Source organism: Ambystoma mexicanum, chromosome 8 (genome assembly GCF_040938575.1).
Source record: "Ambystoma mexicanum isolate Mex_15411 chromosome 8, UKY_AmexF1_1, whole genome shotgun sequence".
Taxonomy (NCBI): domain Eukaryota; kingdom Metazoa; phylum Chordata; class Amphibia; order Caudata; family Ambystomatidae; genus Ambystoma; species Ambystoma mexicanum.
The window spans coordinates 1,498,056,571-1,498,081,863 of NC_090929.1; the positions used below are offsets into that span (position 1 = coordinate 1,498,056,571).

Consider the following 25,293-nt stretch of genomic DNA (forward strand, 5'->3'; position numbering starts at 1 on the left):
AAGGTCTGAGTCCTGTCGAGATAAAACTTCAAATCCCCGCTGACATCCAATGAATGTAGCGCTTTCTCTGCTGGAGTGGTAGCCTTTGGAAAAAAGGAGGGCAAGGCTATCGTAGTGTTCTTATGAAACTCAGAAGGAATCTTAGGAATAAAGTGAGAATTCGTAGACAGGATAATCTTGTCCCTCATGAAACGCATATACAGCGGGTCGATGACCAGAGCCTGAAGTTCGGAATCCCGCCTGGCAGACGTAATGGCCACTAGAAAAGCGACCTTCCACGTGAGAAACTTCACCGTCGTCGTGGACATGGACTCAAACAGTGGTTTCATGAGGGCCGAGAGTACAACATTGAAACTCCAGACTGGAGAAGACTTCTTCGGGGTGAATGTCCTAAAAAGGCCTTTGAGGAAATGCTTAATCAATCTGTCGCTGAACAGAGATGTAGAGTTGAGCTGCCTTGTGAACCTGGAGATGGCAGCCAAGTGGACCTTATTGATGACAACGCCAGACCCCCCCCCCCCCCCCCCTTCGCCAAAAGCAGAAGATACGGCAGAAATTGCTGTGGCAAAACCTGAAATGGTTGCAAGGTCGGCTGCATCGATCACCAAGCACAGAACCTTTTCCACTTTCGACCGTAAGACACGTTGGTAGATGGCCAAGATGCAGCAACAGTCCCCCGGAATCTCTAGGTGCCCAAATTCGGAGTGGTCAGGAGCCAGGCTGCAAGGCTGAGGGATCCTGGGTCGTGATGCCATACTTTTCCGCCGTCCTGCGACAGTAGATCCGGCTCCGACCCTAGATGAAAAGGATCGTCCACTACTAGGTGAAGAAGGTCCGAGAACCAGTTCTGTCTGGCCCAGAACGGGGCCACCATGATCACCTTTCACGGAACCTTGCGCACCATTTGGATCGTCTTCAGGATCAGAGGAAATGGAGGGAACGCGAACGCGAATAGGCCCGTCCACGGGAATAAGAACCTATCCCCCTTCGAGTCTAGATGAGCCACCCTGCTGGTTAAGAGACAGCACTGCTTGTTCTCTGGGCTGGCGAATAAGTCCAGAGGGGGAGTCCTCCATTTCTTGAATATCCTCGCCACCTGTGTGTCCTTCAACTGCCATTGAACGTTTTGAATCCCTGGCAAGTAGTAAGCCACAAGGCGAACCCTGTTTGCAACGGCCCAGCGCCATACCACTTGAGCCTCCCGGGACAGGGGCAGGGAACGGGTGGATCCCTGTTTGCGTAGATAAAACATTGTGGTGGTGTTGTCGGTCAGAATCTGTACCACAGAGGGGCAGAAAAGACTTCAGTGCCCAGTGTACTGCCTTCAACTCCAGAATGTTGATGTGTAATAAAGCCTCCTCGAGGGTCCACAGACCTTGGGCTTGAAACTGGTCGAGATGTGCCCCCTAGCCCACCTGGGAAGTGTCCATACCCCTCACTATGTTGTTGGAGCGAGTCCACCACCGCAGAGCCTCTGCCAGCGATCGGGAGGTGAGAACTTTGTGGAACCAGAAACTGAGGACCTGTGACCATCTTGAGGCGAGAAACTCCTGCACAGGCCTCATGAAAAGCCGACAATTGGGGATGAGTGGGAAGCAGGACACCATGGTGCCGAGAAGAGACATGTATATGCAGACTGTGACCGAAGTTTCCGGACAAAAAGGAACCCGCCATAGGTAACAGCCTGTCTATTGTTTCTGTGCCCCTAGAAAAACCAAGTCCCTGAAGTGCGTCAGACATGATTTGGCGAAGTTGACCGCAAAGCCCAGACGCTGTAATATGAGCATCGCCGCTCGGAGAGACTCAGCTGTCTGCTGACAAGTCACCCCCTGACCAACTAGCCGTCCAGGTATGGATAAACATGATGTTGTTCCCTGCGGAGGTAAGCAGTCACCGGAGCCAGGCACTTGGTGAACGTCCTAGGCTCCGAATTGAGGCCAAAGGGGAGAACCCAGAACTGGTAATGCTCGTCGCCGACCACGAACCGTAGAAACTTACGATGTTTGGGGTGCATCGGGATGTGAAAATAAGCATCTTCGAGATCCAATGACGGCAAAAACTCCCCCGGCTGAACTGTCTGTACAACGTCTTGCAACGTTAGCATCCTGAACTTTTGGCATTTCACATTCTTGTTCAGTGGACGTAGGTCCAGAATGGGGTGCCCTTTGTTGCCTGGCTTCTTGATGATAAAAAAAACAAGAGTAGGTTCCTTCCCCTCCCTCCGACGCCGGGACCTTCTCTATCACCCCCTTCTGCAGCATCAGACGGACCTCCTGCCGCAAGACCTGTAGATGCAGCTGTGATACCTTCACCGGTGGGATAGGGAGTTGCAACAACAAGTGGCTGTATTGGACTGCATCCAGCATCCATCAGTCTGTTGTAATCAAATGCCACTCGTCAACACGAGACGGCACTCTCCCTCCCGGCTGACTGCCTATACGGCAGTCATTGTTGAGGCTTGGACTGCCGGCCTCTACTAGCGGAGGAGGACAAACCTCTCTTTCGCTAACTGTGCTGGTCCTTTTTCTGCTGAGCCGAGTGGAAAGATCGACGGAAACCTTGGGAAGACTAGCTGGAGTGACTGGAGCCATTGTCACGAGATCCCACAAACCTGGCGTTCCCTGAGGCTCCTCGAAATGAGCAAAAGGGGCGAAAAAAAATGCCTACCCTGCAGAGTTGCCAGGGACTTCACTGTATCAGAGTCCTCCTTCATGTTTTTCAGCACCTCGTCAGTCTTCTCCCCAAACAGCTGCTCTCCCTCGCTAGGCATGTCCACCACCTTGTGTTGAACTTCTGGTCGAAAATCAGTACAGAGCAGCCAGGCCTGCCGCCGGAGGACGCCACCATCATTAATCTGTTTAAACCCGGATTCTGCCAGGTCCACAGCAATATTAATGCTATGATTGGAGGCTTCCTCCCCCTAACGAACCAGAAGCATCGTCTCCTTCCGTTGTTGGGGCACTGGGAGCCGGGCATACAACTGTCCCATTAGCGACTGTAGCATAGTCAGCACCTGCATTGAGAGCATGGAGTGTGGATTGACGAAAGGATACTGAGGCGGAACAGCCCCCAGGCTGCCTGACGTGGATGGAACCGCCGGCTGCAGATACAACACCGAAGGATCAATTAACCAATGATTTTCCTGTTCCGGACTCGAAGCAAAGTCGTAGGGTCTTGCTGGAGAATCTCCGTCAGGAGAAAATGAGCAAAGCCGGTTCCTGACTGCCACTGCACGTCACCCGTAGGCAAAGAACCTCCATCGGCCGCCAGCAGAGCAGAGGACCTCAGTTGTTCCATTCCTGCCGAAGTAGCCGTCGACAAGGCAGTCGTGGACGACAGCAAAGCCGTAGATGGGGTAGTCGCCGGCATGGTCTACAAAGGGATTGCAGGCAGCACAGTGGTCGTCGATGGGGGTGGGGGGGGGGGTTACCTTTAGGAGGTTTCAGCTTTTGGACGGTGAAAGATTCCGTGATACAGGCGGCAATCCATCTGGAAATGAATGCCTTAGACGCCGGCCTGCCCTAAGGCTTACCGAAAGTCACAAACAGTTGGGAAGAGCTCCGAAGTTGTCCAAGTAGAATTTAAGAGCTCTTCGGACATCAAGGCAGTGCAGAACCCTTTCCGCCTCCGAGGCCGAGTTCGGAAAAAAGACCGGAAGGGAAATCGACTGATTCAGATGGAATTCGGTCACTACCTTTGGTAGGAAAGCTGGGTTCGTCCGAAGGACTACCTTGTTCTTGTGAAAGACGAAGAAAGGATGCTCCACCGACAATGCCTGGAGCTCACTCACTCTCCTCGCTGACGTAACGGCTACCAGAAAGGACACTTTCCAGGACACGTACTTGAGGTCAACCATAGCCATTGGCTTAAAGGGTTTATGGCACAGCGCCGTCAGGACTACATTTAGGTCCCAAGGCGGGTGCAGACTACGAACCGGAGGGTAGATGTGTGTCAAGCCTGCAAAATGTCTCTTCACCACCGGGTTAGTTAAGGAATAAGAACACCGGTCTGTAGAGAGGTAAGCGGAAATCGCCGAGAGAGAAGTCCTGCAAGACAGAACATGAACCCCTGACTCTGCTAGGGAGGATACGAAGGACAGCACTGTGTCAATCGTTGCCACCCTCTGGTCCAATTCTTTCTCCAAACACCAATGACAGAACCTGAGCCATTTACTCCTGTATTGGGATCTGGTCGAGGGTTTCCTGGCTGCCTGGATAATGCGCATGTTATCCGCAGACAAACCCAAATACTCTAGAGACGTGAACTCAGGCACCATGCCGCCAAGTTGAGCGATTGTGGGGAGGGGTGCCACATCTGCTGTTCCCCTTGGTGAAGAAGATCGGGAGTTACTGGTAACCTGATCAGCGGACACACCGACAGGTGTTGAAGTTCTTAAAACCAAAACCTGGCCGGCCACCACGGAGCTATCAGTAGAAGAGAACAGTTGACAGAGCTCTTCAACTTCCAAATTGCTCGATGAACTAGGGGAAGAGGCGGGAAGGCGTAAGCTCTCATTTTGTGCCATGGAATCTCGAGTGCGTCCCTCAGAGAGGAGGCTCCAAGCCCCCCTCTGGAGGCGTACTGAGGAAGCTTCTTGTTTACCGCCGTGGCGAAGAGGTCCACCTCTGGTGTGCCCCAACGCGAGAAAATCCATGAGAGGATCTCTGCCTTCAACTCCCACTCGTAGCGGACCACTGTCCGCCGGCTGAGGGCATCCGCGGTGATATTCAGCTGGCCCAGGATGTGCACTGCAAGCAGCCAGACCCCATGAAGCACGGCCCACTCCCAAATCTGGATATACAGGTCCACGAGAGGGGGAGACTTCGTTCCCCCTTGCTTATTTATGTAATACATTGATACCACATTGCCCGTTCTTATGCGGACCACCTTGTTGACAATCAGAGGTGTGAACGCCTTGAGCGCCAGAAAAATCACCAGAAGCTCCAAATGATTTATGTGCAGGAGCTTGTCCTGAGGTGACCAGAGGTCCGAGACCTGAAGAAGATCTAACGTCGCACCCCACCCCAAAAGGGAGGAGTCTGTCATGATCGTCACCATGGGGGCTGGGTCCTGGAACCCCGCGCCCACTGACAGGTTGCTGAGAGATGACCACCAGTCCAGGTCCACTCTCATGGAATCCGGAATCATTATCCGCTTGGAATCCGGGTCCACAGCCTGACGCCAGGAACTCCGAAGAGCCATCTGGGTCCGTCTCATTTTGAGACGAGCAAGAGGAAGAGCCAGTACACACGAGGCCATGAGGCACAGAAGCCTCTGGAACCACCAGGCCGACATGCTCTCCAACTGCGCAAACATCTGACACGTGGCCAACAGATCCGCCATTCTGTCCCCGGTCAGATACACTCGGCAGTCGTGTTTCCAAAAAAGGAAAGTCAGGCCCTGTGAGACCGTCATGGAGGATTTCCGCCAGTTCACCGACAGCCCAAGATGGAACAGGAGCTGAAGGAGAGACTGGAGGTTGTCCGCTGCTGCCAACGGACAAGGGCTGCGTAGGAGCCAGTCGTCCAGATAGGGATACACATGAATACCCTGAAGACGAAGAGAGGCCGCAATCACCGACATCATCTTCGTGAAGACACGCAGCGCCGAACTGAGGCCAAAAGGAAGCACCCGAAACTGGAAGTGCTCCTCTCCCAAAGAGAAACGGAGGTATCTCCTGTGTGGATTCCAAATCAGGATATGCATGTACGCATCCTGAAGATCCACCACGCTGAGCCAAATCGCCCATCTGCAAAGAGGAGAGAATCTGGCCGGGCGTGATCATCTTGAATTTCTCTTGGGGTAGGAAAAGATTGAACTGGGAAAGGTCTAGGATGGTGCGCAGGCCAGCTTGGTTGGGTTTGGGCACCGTAAACAGCCGGGAGTAGAAGCCCTCCCCTCGCTTCCCAAGGGGAACGGGTTCCACAGCTCTGAGGTGCAGAAGTTTCTGAACCTCAGCCTTGAGGGAGGGTGAGCCCGACAGCTGAAAAGGAGGGATGAGGGGTGGGGTAGCGGGTAAAGGTAAGCGGAAGCCCGCTCGAGTGACTGACAAGACCCATCTGTCTTCTGTGATGGCCTGCCACGCCTCCCAATGAGACGCAATGCGTCCTCCCACCGGGGTCTCGTGCGAGCGCGGAAAACCCTCATTTGGCAGGCTTATCGGTGGCGGTGCCACCTGAACCTGATGAGGAGGCTGAGGAGCGGGAGAAATACCACGTACGCTGTTGTCTACGGCGGTTATTCCCCGCAGGAGTATCCACTCTGCGAGATTTGCAGTCGAGGAAGCCCCTTAAACCAGAGGAAGGACGACCTTGCGACAACGGCCTTTGAGCCTTGAAGGGAGCTTTAACCAGAACAGATAATGATTTAGCCGTCTGAGTGCTGTCTTTGGTTTTGGTGAGCTCTACATCAGTAGAGGAGTGAAAAAGCTCCTTACCATCAAATGGAAGGTCCAGAACCTTGTCTTGCACCTCCTTCGAGAACTTAGTGGTATGCAGCCACGCTTGCCGCGAGGTATCAACCCCAAGCATCAGACCCCGAGCCGAGGTGTCTACGTGATGAGCCACAGCCTCCAGGAGATCCTGGGCCAAGACCCTGGCATCGGAAAGGCCTCCTCTGAAACCCTCCAACTTCTCGACCGGAATGTGCTCCTCAAACTCCAACAGACCTCTCCACATCCGCATGTTAGCTCCCACCAAAATCAATTCTGCATTGGCCTGCCTGAGCTATAAGGCCGAATTGGCAAAGATTTTCCTCCCTAGGGAGTCCAGGAGCTTGTCCTCCTTTCCCAAGACCTGAGTAGCCGTCGCGGAGGAGGATGCTGCAGGCCTGGATTGCAACGTAGCCGCAGCCACCACTGTGGAGGAGGGAGGCGGACAAGACGACAAGGCCACTTCTTCTGAAGAATGCAGCCTGTACCTTGCGTCAATCTTTTTATTGACAAAAAGTCCCGAGTGTGGTTTTTCCCAAACTCTACGGACCTCGGCCAGAACGTCCTTCTGCAAGAACAGGCCGGTATGCTCCAAAGGAGACAAGGTGAACGCCCCAGAAAGCACGCCCTCCTGCGGAGCAGGTGCCTCGGGCACCGGAACATCTAAGAAACTCATCATGTGCAGCACCCGGTCATGGAAAGCTCTGATAGAGCGGGGAAGGTCCTCGTTGTCCTGATCGCCTTGAGGGTCATCTGACAGGTCAGGATCCTGCTGAGCCGTGTCAGGCACTGCCTTGTCCACTGGGGACAATGGTGGCACAGGCGGAAGCGCAGGGGGAGGCACCACGGGCAAGGGAGGCGCCGGCGGGACCACCGTCGGAGCGGGTGGAGCCGGAGGTGCGGGTGGACATATCTCCTTGAAAAGCCCTTTGAAATATTCCCTCATGGGGTCGGTGCGCATAAGCGTTTGAAATTTACCGAAAAAAGCGTCCTCAGGAGATTGCTTCGGAACCTGAGGAGGCCTCTCATGAGGTGGACAAATCCAGGGACGTAACGGAGAAGGGAGCCACACCGGCCCTCCACCGACAAATCCACATAAATCAAGGGAGCCGCCCCCGCGGGCAACAAAACATTGTGCGGAAGAGGCATCCGGGCGTTCCAATCATAAACCGGCCGGTAAGGATGCGCACAAGGGACCTTAGGTTCACCCGAAGGACCGAACCCTACACCAGGGGCCGATGGCGTAGTTGTAGGGGTAGTACCTAAAATGGCCGCTGTGGTCGTAGCGGCAACGGCCGCCATTTTGTCCTCATCTGAGGGGAACTGCGGCACGTGAGGAAGTGAGGCAGGGGTCCCCGTCGATGGATCAGGGGTCTTAATTTTAGCCTTAACGTAAGGAATCTTGGCAGAGCCGGTACTATGAGGCCTGGAATGTTTCTGCGACATACCAACTGCCAACTGAGCCTTCGAAGGAAGGGCCTCGGCACTGCCGGTAAAAGAAGAAACTTTCTTCTTTGCCCCCTCAACAGATCTGGTGTCACCACAAGAGCGGGAACCTTGCCCGGCCCCTCAGAACTGTTGGTATCCTTAGCCTCTGTACGTGGTACCTCGGACCTAGGCCCGGTAGAAGCCTTATCGGCACGGGCTTCGAACATCCGTTCGGTAACCTCAAGCCCAGCCAAGACCTCGGGGCGCACCCCGGTTTTGTTTTTGAGGGAAGCCGAAAGAGCGGCCTCAGAGCAAGCTCTGGTACCCCACGACTCAGTAGAACTGGGTCTACAAACAGCCCCCACAGGAGGGGCCTCGGAGCGTACTCCGGTGAACACAGGCCCCTTACGGAGACCCTTGGAGAAAACTCCGGTAGAATTATTAGGCCCGACAGGCACCTCAGGGCGAACCCCGGTAACAGAGCGATCAACGCCCCTCCCGGCTCGAGAGGAACCCGGAAAGGTATCCCCCAGCCGGGGTGCTCTGAAAAGTAAAGAACTTACCAGGTGTTTTTTCTTCTCGTCGATGAACGCCTGAAAATGCGAAGGAGGAGTCCGTCCTAACACCTCCTCCCACCGCTCCAACCGACGTTGAAGTGCCCGGACCGAAAGGGAGTCACAGTAAAAACAGGAGTCCAAACGGTGTTCTGGACCCAAACACTCTAAACAAAGAGGATGGGGATCCGCCCTCGCGAAGCGATGGTGACACGATGAACAGTCTGGAAAAAAAAGACAGACTAGTAAAGTAAACGAACGCTAGCGAGAGCCAGAGAAAAGGACTGATGGGTGATGCGCGGGGCGGAGCCAAGGTGGGCGGGGTTACGGCCGCGTGCCGGGCCCCGTGCAGGAAAGAGAGGAGGGACACATTTTTGAAAAAAAATGGGATGCTTTTTACAAAGTGCTCCGGTCCCGTCCAACAGGAAGGAGAGATGCCCCATAAGTATGGAGGAAAGGGGACGGGACGTAGGAGTATTAACTATTGAAATAAAGAGTGGTACAAGAAGTACAATTCAGGAGAAGGGATTCATTCTCCTAACCTTGGTTATTAATATAGTGAAAAGGTCAGTTAGCTTAGTGTTGGACGGTGGAGCATTTGTTTTGGGCATTCACCATCGACTGACTAAGTTTTTGTAGGTAGGGAACACCCCAAAGCAATAGGGATAGATGGGCCTTATTATTTAATAAAAACCCCTTAACATGCCAAAAGTGTGTCTGCGTCCTCCTCCTGATCCGCCACATGTCTCAAGGTGTAAGGGAGTTTAAGAAATGTTTTTTTAGTACTAATGTGGTTGCATAACATTTGTTGTAGTTGTGACAAGGCCATGGCCTCGACCTTGTACGTACGGGTGAAAAAGCCCTCTTTTTGGGAGGTGGGATGTTCAGAAAGGAGCCCTGATCCAGCCCTGATCCCGAAGTGGACAGTGGCAGCAGCGAGTGCCCACATTCCTGCCCTCCACCACCTACCAGTATGGGTCTCTGCAGACCCTCATCTCCAGGCATATCTCATTACCAAAGTGCTTTCTAGTGTTTCTCTTGTCTTTTCATATCCGAAGCTGTGCAAGATAATCAGCAAAAACAAGAAAAAACATCAAAAGAGCAAAAGGGGCAAAAGTAGTCCGTCTGAGAAACCGAAACCCTCCAAAGCCTCCTAAACGCTGCAATGCAAGAGACAGCCGGCACTAAGTTAATCGGGAAATAGAGAGCTGCAAGGCAGTCAGAGAGACAGTGTGGTCCCTGCAGAAAGCACCAGCAGGAACCCACACTGAAAATCAGATCACTAGTACAACCCGAGACCGACAACGGAACAACGCCTTTTTCCCTGTTGCACCTTATTGCAGCAAACCATGGATACTAAATTCAGCATTAGCTCAGGTCACCACCATAGACATTACAGGGCAAGTCTACATTGAGACAGTGGCCAGGGCTTAGAGCCTTTTTCAAAATACTAATCACAGGGAAAGGAGAGCAGACCAGATTGCATGGCAGAAAAAGAACTATCCAAAAGGAGGAATGGGCACTTAAGGGAGGAACATGAACCAGTAAGTATGGGGTTTCCGGGTGAAGTTAGAGATGGTTTCCGGTTGAAGTTAGAGATGGAGGATGACCGTGTACAGGGGTCTTTTTATCCCACCATATAAAATCATAACCCAAAAAAGGAGCACACACCGGGCAAGAATCAACACTGTTTATTACAGCTGGCTGAGCATAAAACAAACAGAACAGTCGACTGGAACTGATTCATGAGAGCAGACATCTGGGCATACAGGGAACATTAGTTTTATACTTCAAATACAATGGTTAAAGCATTAGAAACAGTTGCAGCTCAAATGATCATATTTTCCAACGTTCCCAAACTACGTCATATCCTTAGCGGTAAGTGTTTGTTAGTGCAACGTGATTGGAGCACACAGGTCAACAGTATCCCAAAACATTGCCTCCCCATGTGGCGCCACATCGCTTCTCACACCTCCCGAGAACATTTTGCAATTCGTACAATAACATTTGTGCTGACCGCTGTGACTATTATTCTGCCATTGGTCAGCACCATTGCAGAACAAACGCGAGACACCCTGCTTCTGGTGGGAAGGAAGACATTCACAAAGCACCTGCCGGATAATGGCCTTCGCAGACCTTGTACTGGATACTCTGAAGACTGGCCACCCCCCAGAGACCCAGACACTTACTGTGCAACTTCCCCATTCCCATATCCACCTGTCGAAAGGCACTCGTAGCTATGTGAACGGTTCTCTGGCTCAGGTCCACTTCCAGTTAGTAGTCCCGGGGGGGAGTTTAGATATAGGGATTCCACCCATGGCAGAAGAGAAGATTGTAACCCCTGGTTAGATCTACCAAATGGTAACCTCTACTTTCTACAAACTCATGGGTTAGGGAAGAGGTTTGTGGGCAGATGAGAGATTGCCCTAGCACCCACAAATAAAAACCCTAAACATTTCTCAAGACTGGGTGTTTTCTGCGACATAGTCTAATTTCATTTCATTTAGTTGCTGTTAGTCTTAATTTGTAGATACAAGTAGCAGAAATGCTTTCCAGATCACTCACAGGAGGTGCAGTACTACCCAACTATCAAGATTGGCAGGCAACCTGACTAGTGCAATGATACTTTCTACCACTTTTGTCTACAAATGCAGGTAACCAGTAACTGTAAAATTAGATTATAACAAATGTAATGCAAAAACATGAGTAGTAAGAAACCTTCTCTCCTGTGCAGGAATCTCCCAGAAAGCATCACTATTCAAGTAAGGAAAGGTCCATATCAAAGACTGGTTCATCAGACTTTAAATGAACAAGCCTCAAGATAAAACTGCAGGATAGCTTTCTTCAGGACTCTATTGTACAGTGCAGTTGGATGTGGTGATGGTTTACTTACTCAGAATATCCCACAGTTTCTTAGCCTGAAAAGGAGCAGAAGGCTGATCCAGAAAACACAGAAGATGTACCACAAATGAATCAAGAACAGGAGTTGGAAGAACACATTGGGTAGGACGGAGAGTGCTTGATGTCAAGAAAGCAATTTACTTGTAAAAAATAAACAAAATGTTTAAAAGATAAAAAATGTGTTCCACTGACGCATAGGTTCTTGCTGTGTTTCAAGGTTTTCAAACCCACAATCAGACTCAAAGCACTTTACAGGGTTCTCAGTGCCTCTGTTCTAAAAGCTTTAAAATAACACTTCACCTTTTATAAATGCTTCCGGGTCTGCCTTGTGGTGCATGCATATCTAAATTAGGTTAGGAAGAGGTGAGATCAGGAAGTTGAGATCCTGAATTTTGTATTAACCCTGAAGAAGCTTCATTGTTTCCTGAATCGGCTCAATCTTGTCTGGAGTTGGCGAATGCCAGCCATAGTGACATATCCAGAAAGGTTCAGGTTCTAGACACATTTTAGGGTCCTCTTATCCCTCATTTCCTAGGCACATTACAGGGTTAGCGCCACCCCCCTCATGTTCAAGGTACTTTTAAGACAGATCTTTCAGCATCATTCACCCATGTGGCATACACTCTGGGGTCAGAGGCTGCCTACATCATGCTTCACTGTACAGCAGCTTCAGGATTCATTCATCTGGCTCCAGACGATGACCGATTCCATTTCAGCAATCCTACTCTTCCCAACGCGCTCTTGTGTGATGCCCTGATTGCAAAGAGGTTTCCCAATTCCTTCTTTCAAATTTTATTAGCTCTGGGGTTTCGAGTACAGTCCCTTTCCCACACTGCTCTGCGGTTTCTCCGAGAGGCCAGGTGACATAAACCCGGTCAATCAGCTTGTTTTTATTTCAGTTATTGTTTCTGTGCATTTGGTGAAGCCACTGCATGGAGCCATTACTTTGTGGGGTACACAGGTTGCAGACACATTATTGTAAAAGGTAACTGTGTTTTCTCTCTTTAGGAAACAGGTAATTTGCCACATACCCTCTCCTATAGCTTCAACCAATCCTGGCTCTAACGAGCAATGAAGCTAGAGGAAGATTTTTCTTGGTTTGTGTATTGGTCAAATCTATGCTTCATTCTCATTTTTAGCCATCTTTGTAATCTCCAATAGTTACCTTTGACATCTTTGCACTCAATGTAAGATCATTCTTCATGGCTCTTCAAGCCACATGTATGTTTTTCTTCCTGGCTAGAGCTGTCTGCCCCTTTATTTGTTGAACATTTGTATGGCACCTATACAGCAGAAAGTGTTTCCTTTATTGAAAGTTATCAAGTTCTATTATATTGTTATTGTTTCCCCAATCACTTGTTGGGTTTTCGGAGTATTTTATTTTGCCATTCTGTGGTTCTCACCGGTTATCTTCCCCTGCCGATGGTGGTGGCTCTTCTAGGTCTCTTTGGGGAACCAACTTCTTTTTCTGGGATCTTTCGTACAAACATTTTTTTTTTTTTTATTTATTTGATTTGGCTGATAAAATCAACCTTTCAAATACAACAATATACAAATAATTACAATATAAACATTTCCAATATATGAAATTCATAATTCATAAGGTGCATATTTAAACACACTAATGTGCAATTAACATGACAATGAGAAAATAAAAATACATAGATCGCAATGGTTAAATACTAAGCAGATAATCATTTAATTTCATTGTCAGCATTTGGTAAATAGGTGCTTAAATATGGCGTTATTGCCACTCTGATTACTAATTTCTTGCTTTTGAATAATTTAATCCATATTTCATTTTCATCCATTGGGGTATAAACACATAAAAGATCAGTAAAATACATTTTTCTTACTGAGATTAGAGCTGGACAGCTCACTATTAAATGCTGCAGAGTTTCACAAGAATTCATGTTTTGACAAAATCGACAATAAATGAATTCCCTGGGAGCAATGCCTCTCCTTACCAATATATCCATTGTCGGTAGAAGATGAAACCTAAACTGTAGATATAGACGGCTAATGTGCAGCGATGGAAATGTAACCAATTAATCTGCCATTGTCCGTAATCTTTTTGGCCCGAACCACTGTTCATTAAAGTCCTTATAAGTGCAGCATTTAGCGGTGTTACATATCCAATCATACTGGAATAACTTTAACTTGGCTCGGTCAGGATTTGTTAGCAGTGTTTCAAGAGATATGGATGTGTCAGCTAGGGCATTCAACACAGAAGTACGCCATTTAGATACAAAGAGAGTTGACGAACCAATAAGATGGTACGCAGCTGTGCTTAGGATGTTATTTTGTGTTAGTCCCAATACGCATTTTCTAAATAAGGCACACAACTTCCACAACGATTGTGTAAATAGCGAAACCAAACCCAATTTAAAGCGAATCATGGGAAGAGGAGTACATTTCGGAAGTTTCAGAACAGACCTCCAGAATCGTGCTTCACATGCATCCTATAGATTACTCTTCATTGGCATTTTAGCATCAACTCGATATAGTAAAATTGGCACCACTTTTGCTTGATAAAATGCCATAATATGGCTGTATGAAAATTTACCATACCTATACATTAATATGTTAGCCTGAGATTTCAATGTGTTCAGTTTTAAATTCAGAGAGGCAATATAGGCAGTTTCACTAGTGGTATTGTAGATGGTTAAACCTAAATATTTATAGTTTGTGACATTCATTAGTGCTACATTGTGTAGATGCCACTTATATTTTTTACCATGGGAAGCGTTCTTGATTTTTTGACAGACCACAACTTGTGTTTTCTCTAAATTGATAAGATTATTTGCTGAGGAGTAAGTGGATAGCTTGTCCAATAAGTTTTGTAACCCACTTGGGGTCTGTGACAAAAGGACTAAGTCGTCCGCATACAACATCCACGATAAACGTTGGTGGCCCAATTTTGGAGCATCACTAGTGATGCCTGCAAAAGATTCTCCAAGATCAAGGATAAACAAATTAAACAAAAAGGAAGCAAGGATACAACCTTGCTTAAGTCCTCGCCCTGTAAGAATCATCTTAGAAAGTAATCCTTCCATTGTAAGCCGGACTTGCATTGAAGTGTTGGTATGAAGATGCTTTATGGTAGATATGAGAGACAAAGGATACGCAGAGCAAGTTAATTTCTGATAAAATAAATTTCGATCAATTGAGTCAAACGCAACCCAGAAGTCAATAAATGCTAAATATAGCGGTTGACTCCGGGCTGCATACTGAGATTTTAACATATTCAATGTTATGATGTTTGGAGCTGTTCCTAAACCTGACACAAACCCAGCTTGAAAGGGGTCCCTTCTCTTTAAGCTCGATGCCCATTTATTCAAATCTCTGAGTATAATACGATTGAAGATTTTGCCTGGGGCATCCAACAAGGCTATGGGTCTATAACTTGCAGGATCGGATCTGTTACCTTTTTTTATAAATTGGAAGTATGGTTGAATGTCTCCATGAATCGGGTAATGCTTGCGTCTGAATAATATTTGAAAAGATGTTATATAATATTTCAGACCAGATTTCCGGATGTTGCTTTAACATGAAGTTCGAAATTCCATCAGGGACTTGAGCTCGTGATGGACTTGCCTTGTTAATAAAAAATAAAATATCATCTTTATCAAAGGTTAGAGAAAATGTTTGTTAATTGAGGAGTTCTTTGCGTAACGGGGCTTGAACATGGGAGATATAAATTTGTGAAATGTTTCACCCATGCCTGTTCTGACACATTAGTGGATTGGTAGGCAATTTGATGGCCCGCAGTTGTCTGATTGATGACTGACCAAATTTGTGATGTGTTCTTTCCTGCTAACACACTCAACATAGCTGAGCTATCGTTTTGAAATAAGACCGCTTTATATGTTCTTAGCCAGTTCTTATATTTTGCCCTTAATTGAGTGAGGGCAATGTATCTTTTATTTTGAGGCAGTCTCAAGGCTTGCCATTTTTCAAAACGAAGAGTCCTTTTTACGGCTTCCACTTCCTTATCAAAAACATGTGTGGTTTGTCAAGAAATTACTTTTGATTTATACGTCTTATACTGAAAGAGTTGCATTAGATTATGATAAGGAGTTTGATGCCGTTGATCTGCCTTCGTGTTAGTCAAATGCAATGCGTAAAAATGACTAAATCTTTTCAAAAATGTTGCATTCCAGCACAATCTATTGCCACCAGGGTTTACTGTTATGACGTCTTAAGTATTTTGAATTACCGGAACGTCTGCTAATGCGCTTATCTTCCAGTACATTGAGAGGCTATTGTGGTCACTCAGAGTTGTTGGATTTATTTTGAAGTCGGAAACTTCAGAAATAAAGGGTTGATTCACATACATGTAGTCAATTATCGCCGAGGTATTGCCTCTGTGCCACGTTGGTTGTGGGGGTATGCCGCTAGCAAATGAGCCATTTAACATTTGGAGGTTATGTGTGTCAATGAAGTGATTCCATAGTGATAGTCTGCTATTAGACTTGTTGTGATCAAAATAATGCAAGTTTAAGTCTCCTGTTATGATGACGAAAATAACGGTCTTATCGAGATATACTAGGTCCATTAGGGAATTCATGTCTCTCATGAATAGATGGTCGGAGATGCCCGCTGGGTTCAATATACATTTATCAGAGCGCATGATATCTTGGCAACCTTTAGCTTAATCATCTGCATGAAGGGGTTTGGATATGCCCAATCTTCGGATGTGAATAGCAGATCTTGTTTAACAGCTATTAGGAGCCCTGATGTTGGTCTTCCTAAATTTAATTTTTGAGCTGGATTCAAGTGAATATTATATTTATCCCAAGTGGGGACAATAGTGAGCCACGTCAATTGAAATGTGGCTATATCAACATCGTCAAAGCTTGTGTCAAAATGATTTAAAAGATGTCTGAACCCTCTTGTATTCCAACTAGTCAGAGAGACACGAGTTCGCTTTATGGAGTGACCTAGTTAATGCATATTCTGGTTCAGGTGACATTTGCAAGTTATTCCGGCTCGTTCTTCAGAGACTTGGGCAGCACTCTTTACATTAACGTTTCCATGAGTGACTGCAGAGAGTGAAGGATTTACTGATGGAACTTTAGATGGGAGTTGATGCACTTCAATTATAAATCCCAGATCATAAACATGATTTTTAGCTGACCATATTGTGTTGACAACCACTCTAGAGTTAATCCACAATTTTACCGAGGTTAGAGTATGTGAATCTTCAAACTCCACTAGTTGGATGTCTGTAGAGTTGATGTCTTCCAATTCCGGAATTTCTGCAAAGATGGTAAGGATGGACTTGGGATTTAGATCATGTTGCACGTTTGGAGGCTGACGACAAGAAATGATTAGCAAATGTAATGCTGGTCGTTTAGGGTCACCTCTGAGTGTTTTTTCATTTGTGAGGTGTCAGATTTGTCATTGACAGGTGGTTGGACTGTTGACGTTTTCATGTCAATAGAGTTTGCAATAGATTTTTCTATGAACGATTGAAGTTCAGGTACTAGAGCTGAAATGAGGTTTTTACCTTCAATGTCAGAGGTGGAATGTGCCACCATTCCTGTTAATGTTGGTAAATCATTTGATTGAGTGTAATTGATGCCTCTGGTAGAATTATGCCTGAATGATGGTTGGGCCACATGATGAGCATTAGAGAACTTAGCTTCACTAATTGGAGCTTGATGACTGTGTATAACTCTATCTGATGTGGATATCTCATATTCCTGTGACAGGGGTTTTCTACCTGACTCACAATGAGTAAGATATTTTTGCGCTGGTTGCGCTGACATGTAAGCATCAACTGTATGTCGAATCTCCTTTCTATGTGCTTCAAGGATTTGCTGCGAGGATCCATGTCAAAGGATATCTTGGTCACTAATTTTTGGTTCCATGTACTGTGCTAGTTGGAATCTGCTCTGAGCTGTGTACAGTGATTGTAGATCCATTTTCAACAGAACTCACATGATGATCATAAAATAACGAGCTTTTCTCGATCTTGCTGTTGGCATTATCTTGACGGGCTAATGCCTGCAGATGATATTTTCTCGAGATTGCATTTGAGGTCATTATAGCGCCCTTCTGCGGAGCTGTTAAGGATCTGATAAATCGTTTGGTTGTAGAGGTACAAACATTTTTAGAGGGAACCATATTTTTTGTTTTTTTCTTGTATTTCATGGGCCCTGTGGGCTCTTCCAGTTTTAAGTTGGTATCAGGAGTCGGAAGAGTAGATCCTCTCTCAACCTCAAAGGGCGATGGATTCATATTATGTTGTTGGCTCACATCCATAGATTTTTCATTCTCTGACCCGTTTGCACTCAGAGTTCTAAACTTGCCAGCACCAAGCTTTATTTCTACTATATAGTCCAAGATTTCTTTAGGATGATGAACTGGACGATTTCTTAAGAAAATGGGAGCAATGTTTAAGGGTGTCTTGATGCTTTCAATGGCCACATCTCTCACTATAACTGCAGCGAGTTTTGCTTTAGAACTATGTTTAAGGAAGATAGGAGTTATTTTTATGGGGTTCGGTTGCAGAGAAAGAAATGTTGTTCCAGTGGTCTGCTCACACATCACTTTGTCAGTTTGTGAGCTTGTGGATGTCATGAGGACTGTTTTGATACAGCCTCTTGGTCTTGATCTTGACTACTGAAAACATTTTTGCTTTTAATCATTTTTCGAGGCTGGGATTTTTTCCCACATTTCTTTTCTGCAACTTTCGCACGTAGTCTTTTCTTTCTTCTTGCTCCTCTCTTCCTTCCTTTCTTGCCACCTAGCGACAAGATGGATTGTGGACGAGACGATGTTTGTTGAATTTGGTCATCATTTATGGTTGCTGGACCAATTGATGGAGATGAGATAGAGGACTCTACATCTTGGTTGCCAACATTCACATTAGCCAGTCTTCGAAATTCCTCGAGAGTGGATTCAGATAAGGGCGTATCATCCATAGGTGAATTTAGATCTTCATCGATAGCATTAGAAGTCAAATGCAAGTCTTTGGAAGCTCTTGTAATGTGAGTCTATTTGCGTCCTCAAGGCCATTTTTTGAGCCATGGATCTCTGAATCGCAGAGAGGTCCATGCCCTGTTTTGCAGATTCTACTTTCAGCTCTTGTATTTGTTGCAAGATATTAGTATTGATGAGATTGCAGCAACCAACCATGGCTCCATCCAAGGAGGCGACTCGAGCAAGGAACCAGTTTGGGACTGGACCTTGCCTTTTAACAGTTCAAAAATGGTTACCAGTGAGTTTAGAACATAGTTCAGGGCACCTAATGTATGCTCAGAAGAGCCAAGCCGAGTTTGAGCAGGGTCCATTTGTAAACTTTGTTCTTCAGTTAATCCCTGGGATGTTGACAAGTGATCTTCTCGATTGGGAGGCAATGATTCCAGTGCTTTTTCTGTGATGGATAGATCTAGTTTCTCCAAGACATGGGCACTCATATTTGAATCAGAGGATGCTGACATAGATCTTCTCTGAACCGTTGTGGATTCACCATATGTTAACAATGGGGCAACTTCAATTTGGGATGGTCTGCCCCCAAAATGATCTTCAATTTTTTTTTTTTCTATTTTTGTCGTTGTTAGAGTAAATTCTGGACCCTTTTTCCAATTCTCAGCCAAGGAAATGTGTTCTGAATGTGCTGTAAGCATTCTAATTGGTGTAGAGTTGGTGGGGTCCATATGAAGTTGTGCTGCTGTTTGCTGATTTCCTATGTAAGTTTGCGGATTCCTCACAGCCATTACTGGAGGGTTTACCAGGTCAATGTTAGGACAGCAGTTCGGGTCAGAAGCCTCCTCCCATTCAGGGGCTCTATGGTCATCTTCAATAGGATTGCTTCTCAATTTCATACTTGCGTGTGTATGCCCGTGTTTTTGATAATACTTTTTAGATGACTGCCTTACCCAGAGCACAAAGTAAGTCAAACAATTACCTTTATAGAGATAGGGATACTCACTTACACCTGATCGGCCGAATCAAAGGAACCTAGTTCCCGCAGTCTTCAGCTACAGGGAGTAAAATTGTAATATATCTACTTTATGTAAAGTAGGAGCGAGAGGCTAAAAAGGCATGCCGCTCCAAGGCAAAAAGCCAGCAGTCACTGCATGTAGTATCAACAATACAGTTCAGTCACCAGCGTGCATGGGTTATAGTACTGAAAACAGTGCAGATTTCAGCATTGATACACAGGCCAACTCTGATAATACGGGCAGTTTAAAGTCAACGATTTAACGCACGACAGTTTTTTGATTGAATTGGAAGTGATTACTGTCATGATGCCTGCCTCCAAGGAGCCAAACCAGGCCCGGCACCCTCAGAGACAGACACCATGCATTCAAGGGAAGTCCCAGCAGCCCCAGATGGGGGCCCTTTGGACTCAGTCCTGGCGCCGTTGGCGTCAGGCTCATAGGGGACATCAGTCCTGGCGCCATCGGCGCCAGGCTCATACAAAAGTAGGTTGGGAGTAGTGCTTGGTGTAAACTTACCTGTGCAGACCATGCTGCAACTTCCAAGACTGGAAGGAACTATTTTTCCTAGGGACTACTTGATCTCTAGGGTGTGACCGGTGGAGGAATACATATTTCTGGGGGGGAAGAATACATACCTGGAACTACTTGAAAGGCTATTTAAGCCACACCCAAGCAGCAGACCACGCTTCGCGTTGTTCTGCACTTAGCAGCTGGACGCTCACCGTGCCTGCTCCTGCCTTGGTCCTCATCACGCCTGCCAGCATCCTGGAAACACCTAAAGAAGAAAAGGGAAGAGAACAGGTGAAAACAAGAACCTTACCTGATACATCTGCACTCCGGATTCTGCACGCCGACGATCCTGCAAAGAAGGCGAACATTTTAAACGCGCGTCGCGCAGAGCACGCTGCATTTCACTCACCTGCACGTGGCGTTTTCGAGTCCTGCGACGTCCATCCGGAGCTTCCACCGCCATCCAGCACCTATTGGAAGGAAGGAGAAAGAGAGGTGAGAAGGGAAACACGAATCTAAGTAGAACTTACCTGTGGTTCACTTCCCTCTCCGCCTTCGGGTTTGTGCAATACCTTCGGCATCTCATCACCCCGGCCCCTAAGGGGAAAAGAAACAGACATTGTATTAGTGAGAGCATGTGAGAACATTAGCAATACGCTCGCTCAAGACTTACCCATTTGCAAGAGAGACACAGCAGCTCTCTTCGGGTCGGCGCCTTACCTCCGGCATTGCCGTACCCCGGCCCCTATGGGGAAAAAGACATTGGACATTAAAGGAGATACTTAAAACTGCAAAGGAATCTCTCATCGGAATTCTTACCAGAATTTGGCTTCATCCAAATCGCCTGCAGCCCGGAATCTTCTCCAGCACCTGCGAAAGAAAAGAACAGATGAGTGAATATAAACCCAAACTTGCCATAAACATTTGCGGTACGACGGGAATGGACAAACTAGTTTAAACTCATCAATCCAGTGAAGTAACTGGAATCACAACGCACCCCTGCATCGGAAGCAGGAAGGAGAGCTCGTCATTTTGGTCCCTAAGGTGAGTCATCCCAAAAGGGTTTCACGGAGGGAGAGAAGGGATGTGGGAGGTCGGAACATCACCCGCAGACTATTAACCCTTACTTTTCACACACAGTGGGATATTCCTCCGAGCCAGAAAAGCCAGGTTGGGGAATCCAGTCCAGTCCATCTTCCGGGTCTTACGCATCTCTGCAGAAGAGGTCACAGCAGTCCCAGCCACGTCTGCGCCTCCGTGGGAGCCAGGTGAGCGTTACAATTACCTTCTGTTAAGTGGTCCCAATGTTCGTATTTTAAGGACAGTGTGTCTACACGTTGTCAGGCGACTAATGTGGCAGGGAGCATTGGTTATATTCAACTCTAACGCCACTCAGAGCCAAACAGCAGCAAAACAGTTCTGGCATATATAGATTGCACCGCCCTTTACTCCGCGGCCGGGCGTAACGCTGCAAGGGTGATTGGTGCTGATCTTTAAAGGCGAATAGAGTCACGGGACTGCACACGTGACCGCCGATAGGCTCCGCCTCCTCCAGGAAGTGAGCGGGGATCGGCAAGAGTCCTAAGAGACTCGCAGTGCCGATGGAAGCTGATGCACAAAACAAACGTTCTTTGTGTAATGGTGAAACTCCTCAGTGCAACAAAGTACAAACATTTCAGCTGGTTAACAACTAGTTCTTCAGATGTGGGGAAATCAGTAACATCTCTTCAGGGGATATTTTGGCAGATTTCAAAATTGGCGTCTAATTCTGGATAGACCTTTCAGTTGCCAGGTACACAGGTTGAACCAAATCAGGATTGTTTTACCTGTGTTGTTATTGCAGCATTTGGGGTATGTTTGCTGCCAGAGTCCAGCAATACTTGGGATACATGAATCCTGATTTGCACAGGGATCTTCACAATGTTGCCCGATGTTCCACTGATGCATTTACACAGATTTTATTCTAGGTTAATGTGACTTCCCGCAGACCAGGCAGGGCGTTTCCCTGAATACCTTAATGTGAGGGGGCTCAGAATGATGCTCTAACAATCCCTAGCTCCAATTGCTATCGGTTAGGATTTTTGCATTTGTGGCCATATATTGGCCATATGGGTCCTATGGCACTACATGCCATGTTGCCTGACTCACCACAAATACAAAATTAAAATGAAGGGAGGGAAAGGGTGGATGACTTACCTCCCAAACATCCACATCTTGATGGTCGCTTGCAGGCACCAGACAGTTCACTGAAAGTCTTAGGATGTATGATCATATTTATTTGGGAGGTAGGACATGTCTTTTTCATTGTTATTGTTGAGGATTTTGAAAACCGTCAGTTTTCAACCAACTTGGATCATTAGTTTCGGCTTGCTGGAAAACTGAATCAATGTTAATGGCTTCTTCCTGTTTGAGCTGGCTGGTGGTGTTGCTGAACCTACTGTTTTATGTTCATAAGCCTCTAGGACTAGCTCTGACATTTTCCACTATTTGTTCTGCAGTAGCATTGGGATAATGTAAACATTTGGCAGCCAAATTTCATACACTAGAGTTGTTGTGGGATAACACCTGGCTACAAATTCGAAGCATGGCATTTTAAGGTTTAGGTTTCCATCATAGCCCAGTCATTTTGAAGACAGACTTTTAATTGTAGGATGGGTTTTTAATGGAGGATGGGCTCTTAATTTGGGGATATTATTTGGTTAGCCACCTGATCTGCCAGTTACATTTCTCGAATAAGGGAGCAAAGCTTTGGCTCAAATGTTCGTACTGCCAAAAAGCATTCTGGACCACCATTTCAGTATTGGTAAACATATTCAGGGTCCATATGTGACAATTTTTCCAGGATGGAGGAGGTAAGATTAGGGTGGATATGTTATATTATTTATAAAAGCACTCATGGACTTGGACCTTAGCTTATGGATCTTATCTCTGTATATCATCCTTCTAAACATTTATGTTGTGCTTCTGAATTTCTACTTTCTGTTGAGCGACGTTCAACTTCTTCTCATGTTCGTTCTTTTCAATTATTAGCACGTAAATTGTGGAATTCTATGTCACTAAATATCTGTCCAAATTCCTCTTCAGCTCCGTTAAAAAATAAGTCTTAAGGATCACATGCGCAATACTCTTTTCTCATCATTCAACAGCATCTGTAATGTTGTATACCTCTGTAAAGCGCTCCATTATGGATCTGTATTGGTGTATACCTCTGTAAAGCACCCTGTTGCGTCTCGAAACTAGGACCGCACTCAATAAATACAAAAATATTATTAACTAAACAATCAGATCGATCATTTGCTGTTATCAAATATATTTTTTTTGGCATTTGTATTTCTGTTTTTATATTATGCAGTTTATGTTCTTGTGTGAAGCACACATTGGATGAAAGCGCTTTAAAAAAATGAATACACCAGGACTCGTCAACACCCGGGATGGTAGGCAGGAAGAGCAGCTGTTGCAGCTGCAGCCATTGTCTGCGACTGAGATTTGGCTTGGGTAGCTGATTCTGCCTGTGTACCGATGATCCTCTACCTAATGAAAAATTAAGTTTTGCAGACGCTGTGGTGTTTAAAAGCCAAAAGAGAAATAACACTTTATAGCCATTGCCCTCAACAATTTAGGGTGACTAAGTAGTAGGTCACGTGGACGTGGTTCTTACAGGGTCACAATCATATTAAACCAATAGGGTGCTTGTTGCAGCTGGAAGATGCCAAAAGCTGGGTGCAGCATAGGGTCCTGGGTGGAATGATCGCCATGGAGTGGGTTGAGTATGTGTCACGTTTATAGGAAACAACATTGCTAATATGTGGGATGTGATGTCATCCACAATTTGGGTGCCAGGGTCATATTTTGCATGAATCTTTCATTACCATAAAACAACGGAGTTGAAATTGAAATCTTTTGCATAAATATGCATAAATACTTATATAGTTCTTGTGAATGGGAATCTTAATACTGTAAGCATGCAAGGCTTAATTTGAACAACATTTAAGAACAAACTCATAGTACTCACAAGCACATCTGTATTTTCAAAATAGTTCCTCCAGTATGGCCTGATTTTTCTCTGTCCTCCAATGTCCCATACATTCAGTTTGAAACCTTGAGACTGCACACTTTTAATGTTAAATCCCTAAAACAAGAAATAAGTATGACATATTTAGAATAGTTTAACAAAGAAGGTATTGCATTCCAAAATGTAGATTTAGATGTTTATTTTAAACATAAAAAAAGAACAATTATGGCAAATGCAAAACAAATGTAGAGGGGAGAAAAATCAGTAAACCGCATTATAGTAAGTAGTGTGACTCACAGTAGGGATTAACTGTACAATATTTAACATCTCCATAGTATATTGGTTCTTTTTTTTTTTTTTAAACACTGGTGAAGAAGGTGAAACCATAGCTTAATAGGCATTTACAACAATGCATACAAAGAACAGACTTTTATCGTTAATAATAGACTAATATCTTTGAGATAATGTGCAGTTATTTTATGGAGACTGCACAAAGCATTCTCCTCACTCAACTCTGGAGCTCAATGGAGATACCATCACGCTGCAAGGCATGTGAGCTACTCTCTACTCCATCCAGTCCACTTTTTAGTTGGACATGTAGGAATCATGCTTCCTGGAATACTCTGTGGGACAGCACACCATACCAGCTTCAGCCTGGGCCGTCTCATCCATGCGCCCTAAAGTGTCCTGTCGCCAAGCCACTTCACTGGTGCTGCAGTCTTTAACTCCTCCCACACGACGTACAGCGGTTGAGCCCTTTTGTTGAGCTGGATGAAATGGCACCAGCCACAGCAATAGCAGAGAGCTATTAGGCAGTAGAGGTGAGCCTTAGGTGGGGACTATGAGCAAGCTACTCCACAGGGAACAGTAGCCAGGCGAAGTAGAGATAAGGTGCCATGGTGCACCTACTGTCTTCGTTTATTGTCCAACACCTGTTTGTTTGCCTCTCCATTTACCTGCCTCCTGACCTGTCTGTAAGGTGTCTCCAGCATCATGAGTAGCTAAGAGACATATAGATGGCCCATGAAGGCTTGCTAAACCACTAGCGCTGTTCAATCTGTCAGTCTCTCCTATCTTCACTGATGTGTTCCGTTTTCCTTTTTTCTTTGATAATTCTTACAGCCCCTTTTTGAATTTTTTGGCATTTTGTAATATGCCCTTTGTTAGCTCCTAATAGTAGGGCATTGCCATAATCCAACCTGGATAAGATGGTTGCTCTTGCAACCGTGGCACAGTTTTCTTCACTTAGGATTGTTCCCTACAATTGAAGTTGGTATAAAAACTCATATTGCCAAAGCCAAAAGGAGGAAAGGTAGAATCACATCCTTAAGGGCATTTTGGTTTCTGGTGTTGCAGAAGGACAAAAGAAGTTATTATTCAAGGAAGAAGAGAAATCTCTCTTTCGTTGAACATTGGATTAACTGACCTGTCTTTTGAAGACATGAAGGTGCAAAGAACTGTGTTTAAACTTTGTTACAACCCCCGGATTTCCTGGTTTCTTTT

The 25,293-nt window shown here is 46.1% G+C and overlaps 1 protein-coding gene across 2 annotated transcripts in view; it reads right to left on the bottom strand.

Moving 5' to 3' along the window:
• ARL3 (ARF like GTPase 3) overlaps positions 1–25,293 on the bottom strand; it is a 444,006-nt gene that overhangs the window by 303,849 nt on the left and 114,864 nt on the right. For both annotated transcript variants that reach the window (XM_069611682.1, XM_069611681.1), the window contains one exon: positions 23,791–23,907. In XM_069611682.1, the coding sequence (XP_069467783.1) occupies positions 23,791–23,907 (117 nt within the window). The remainder of the gene's footprint in view (positions 1–23,790; positions 23,908–25,293) is intronic.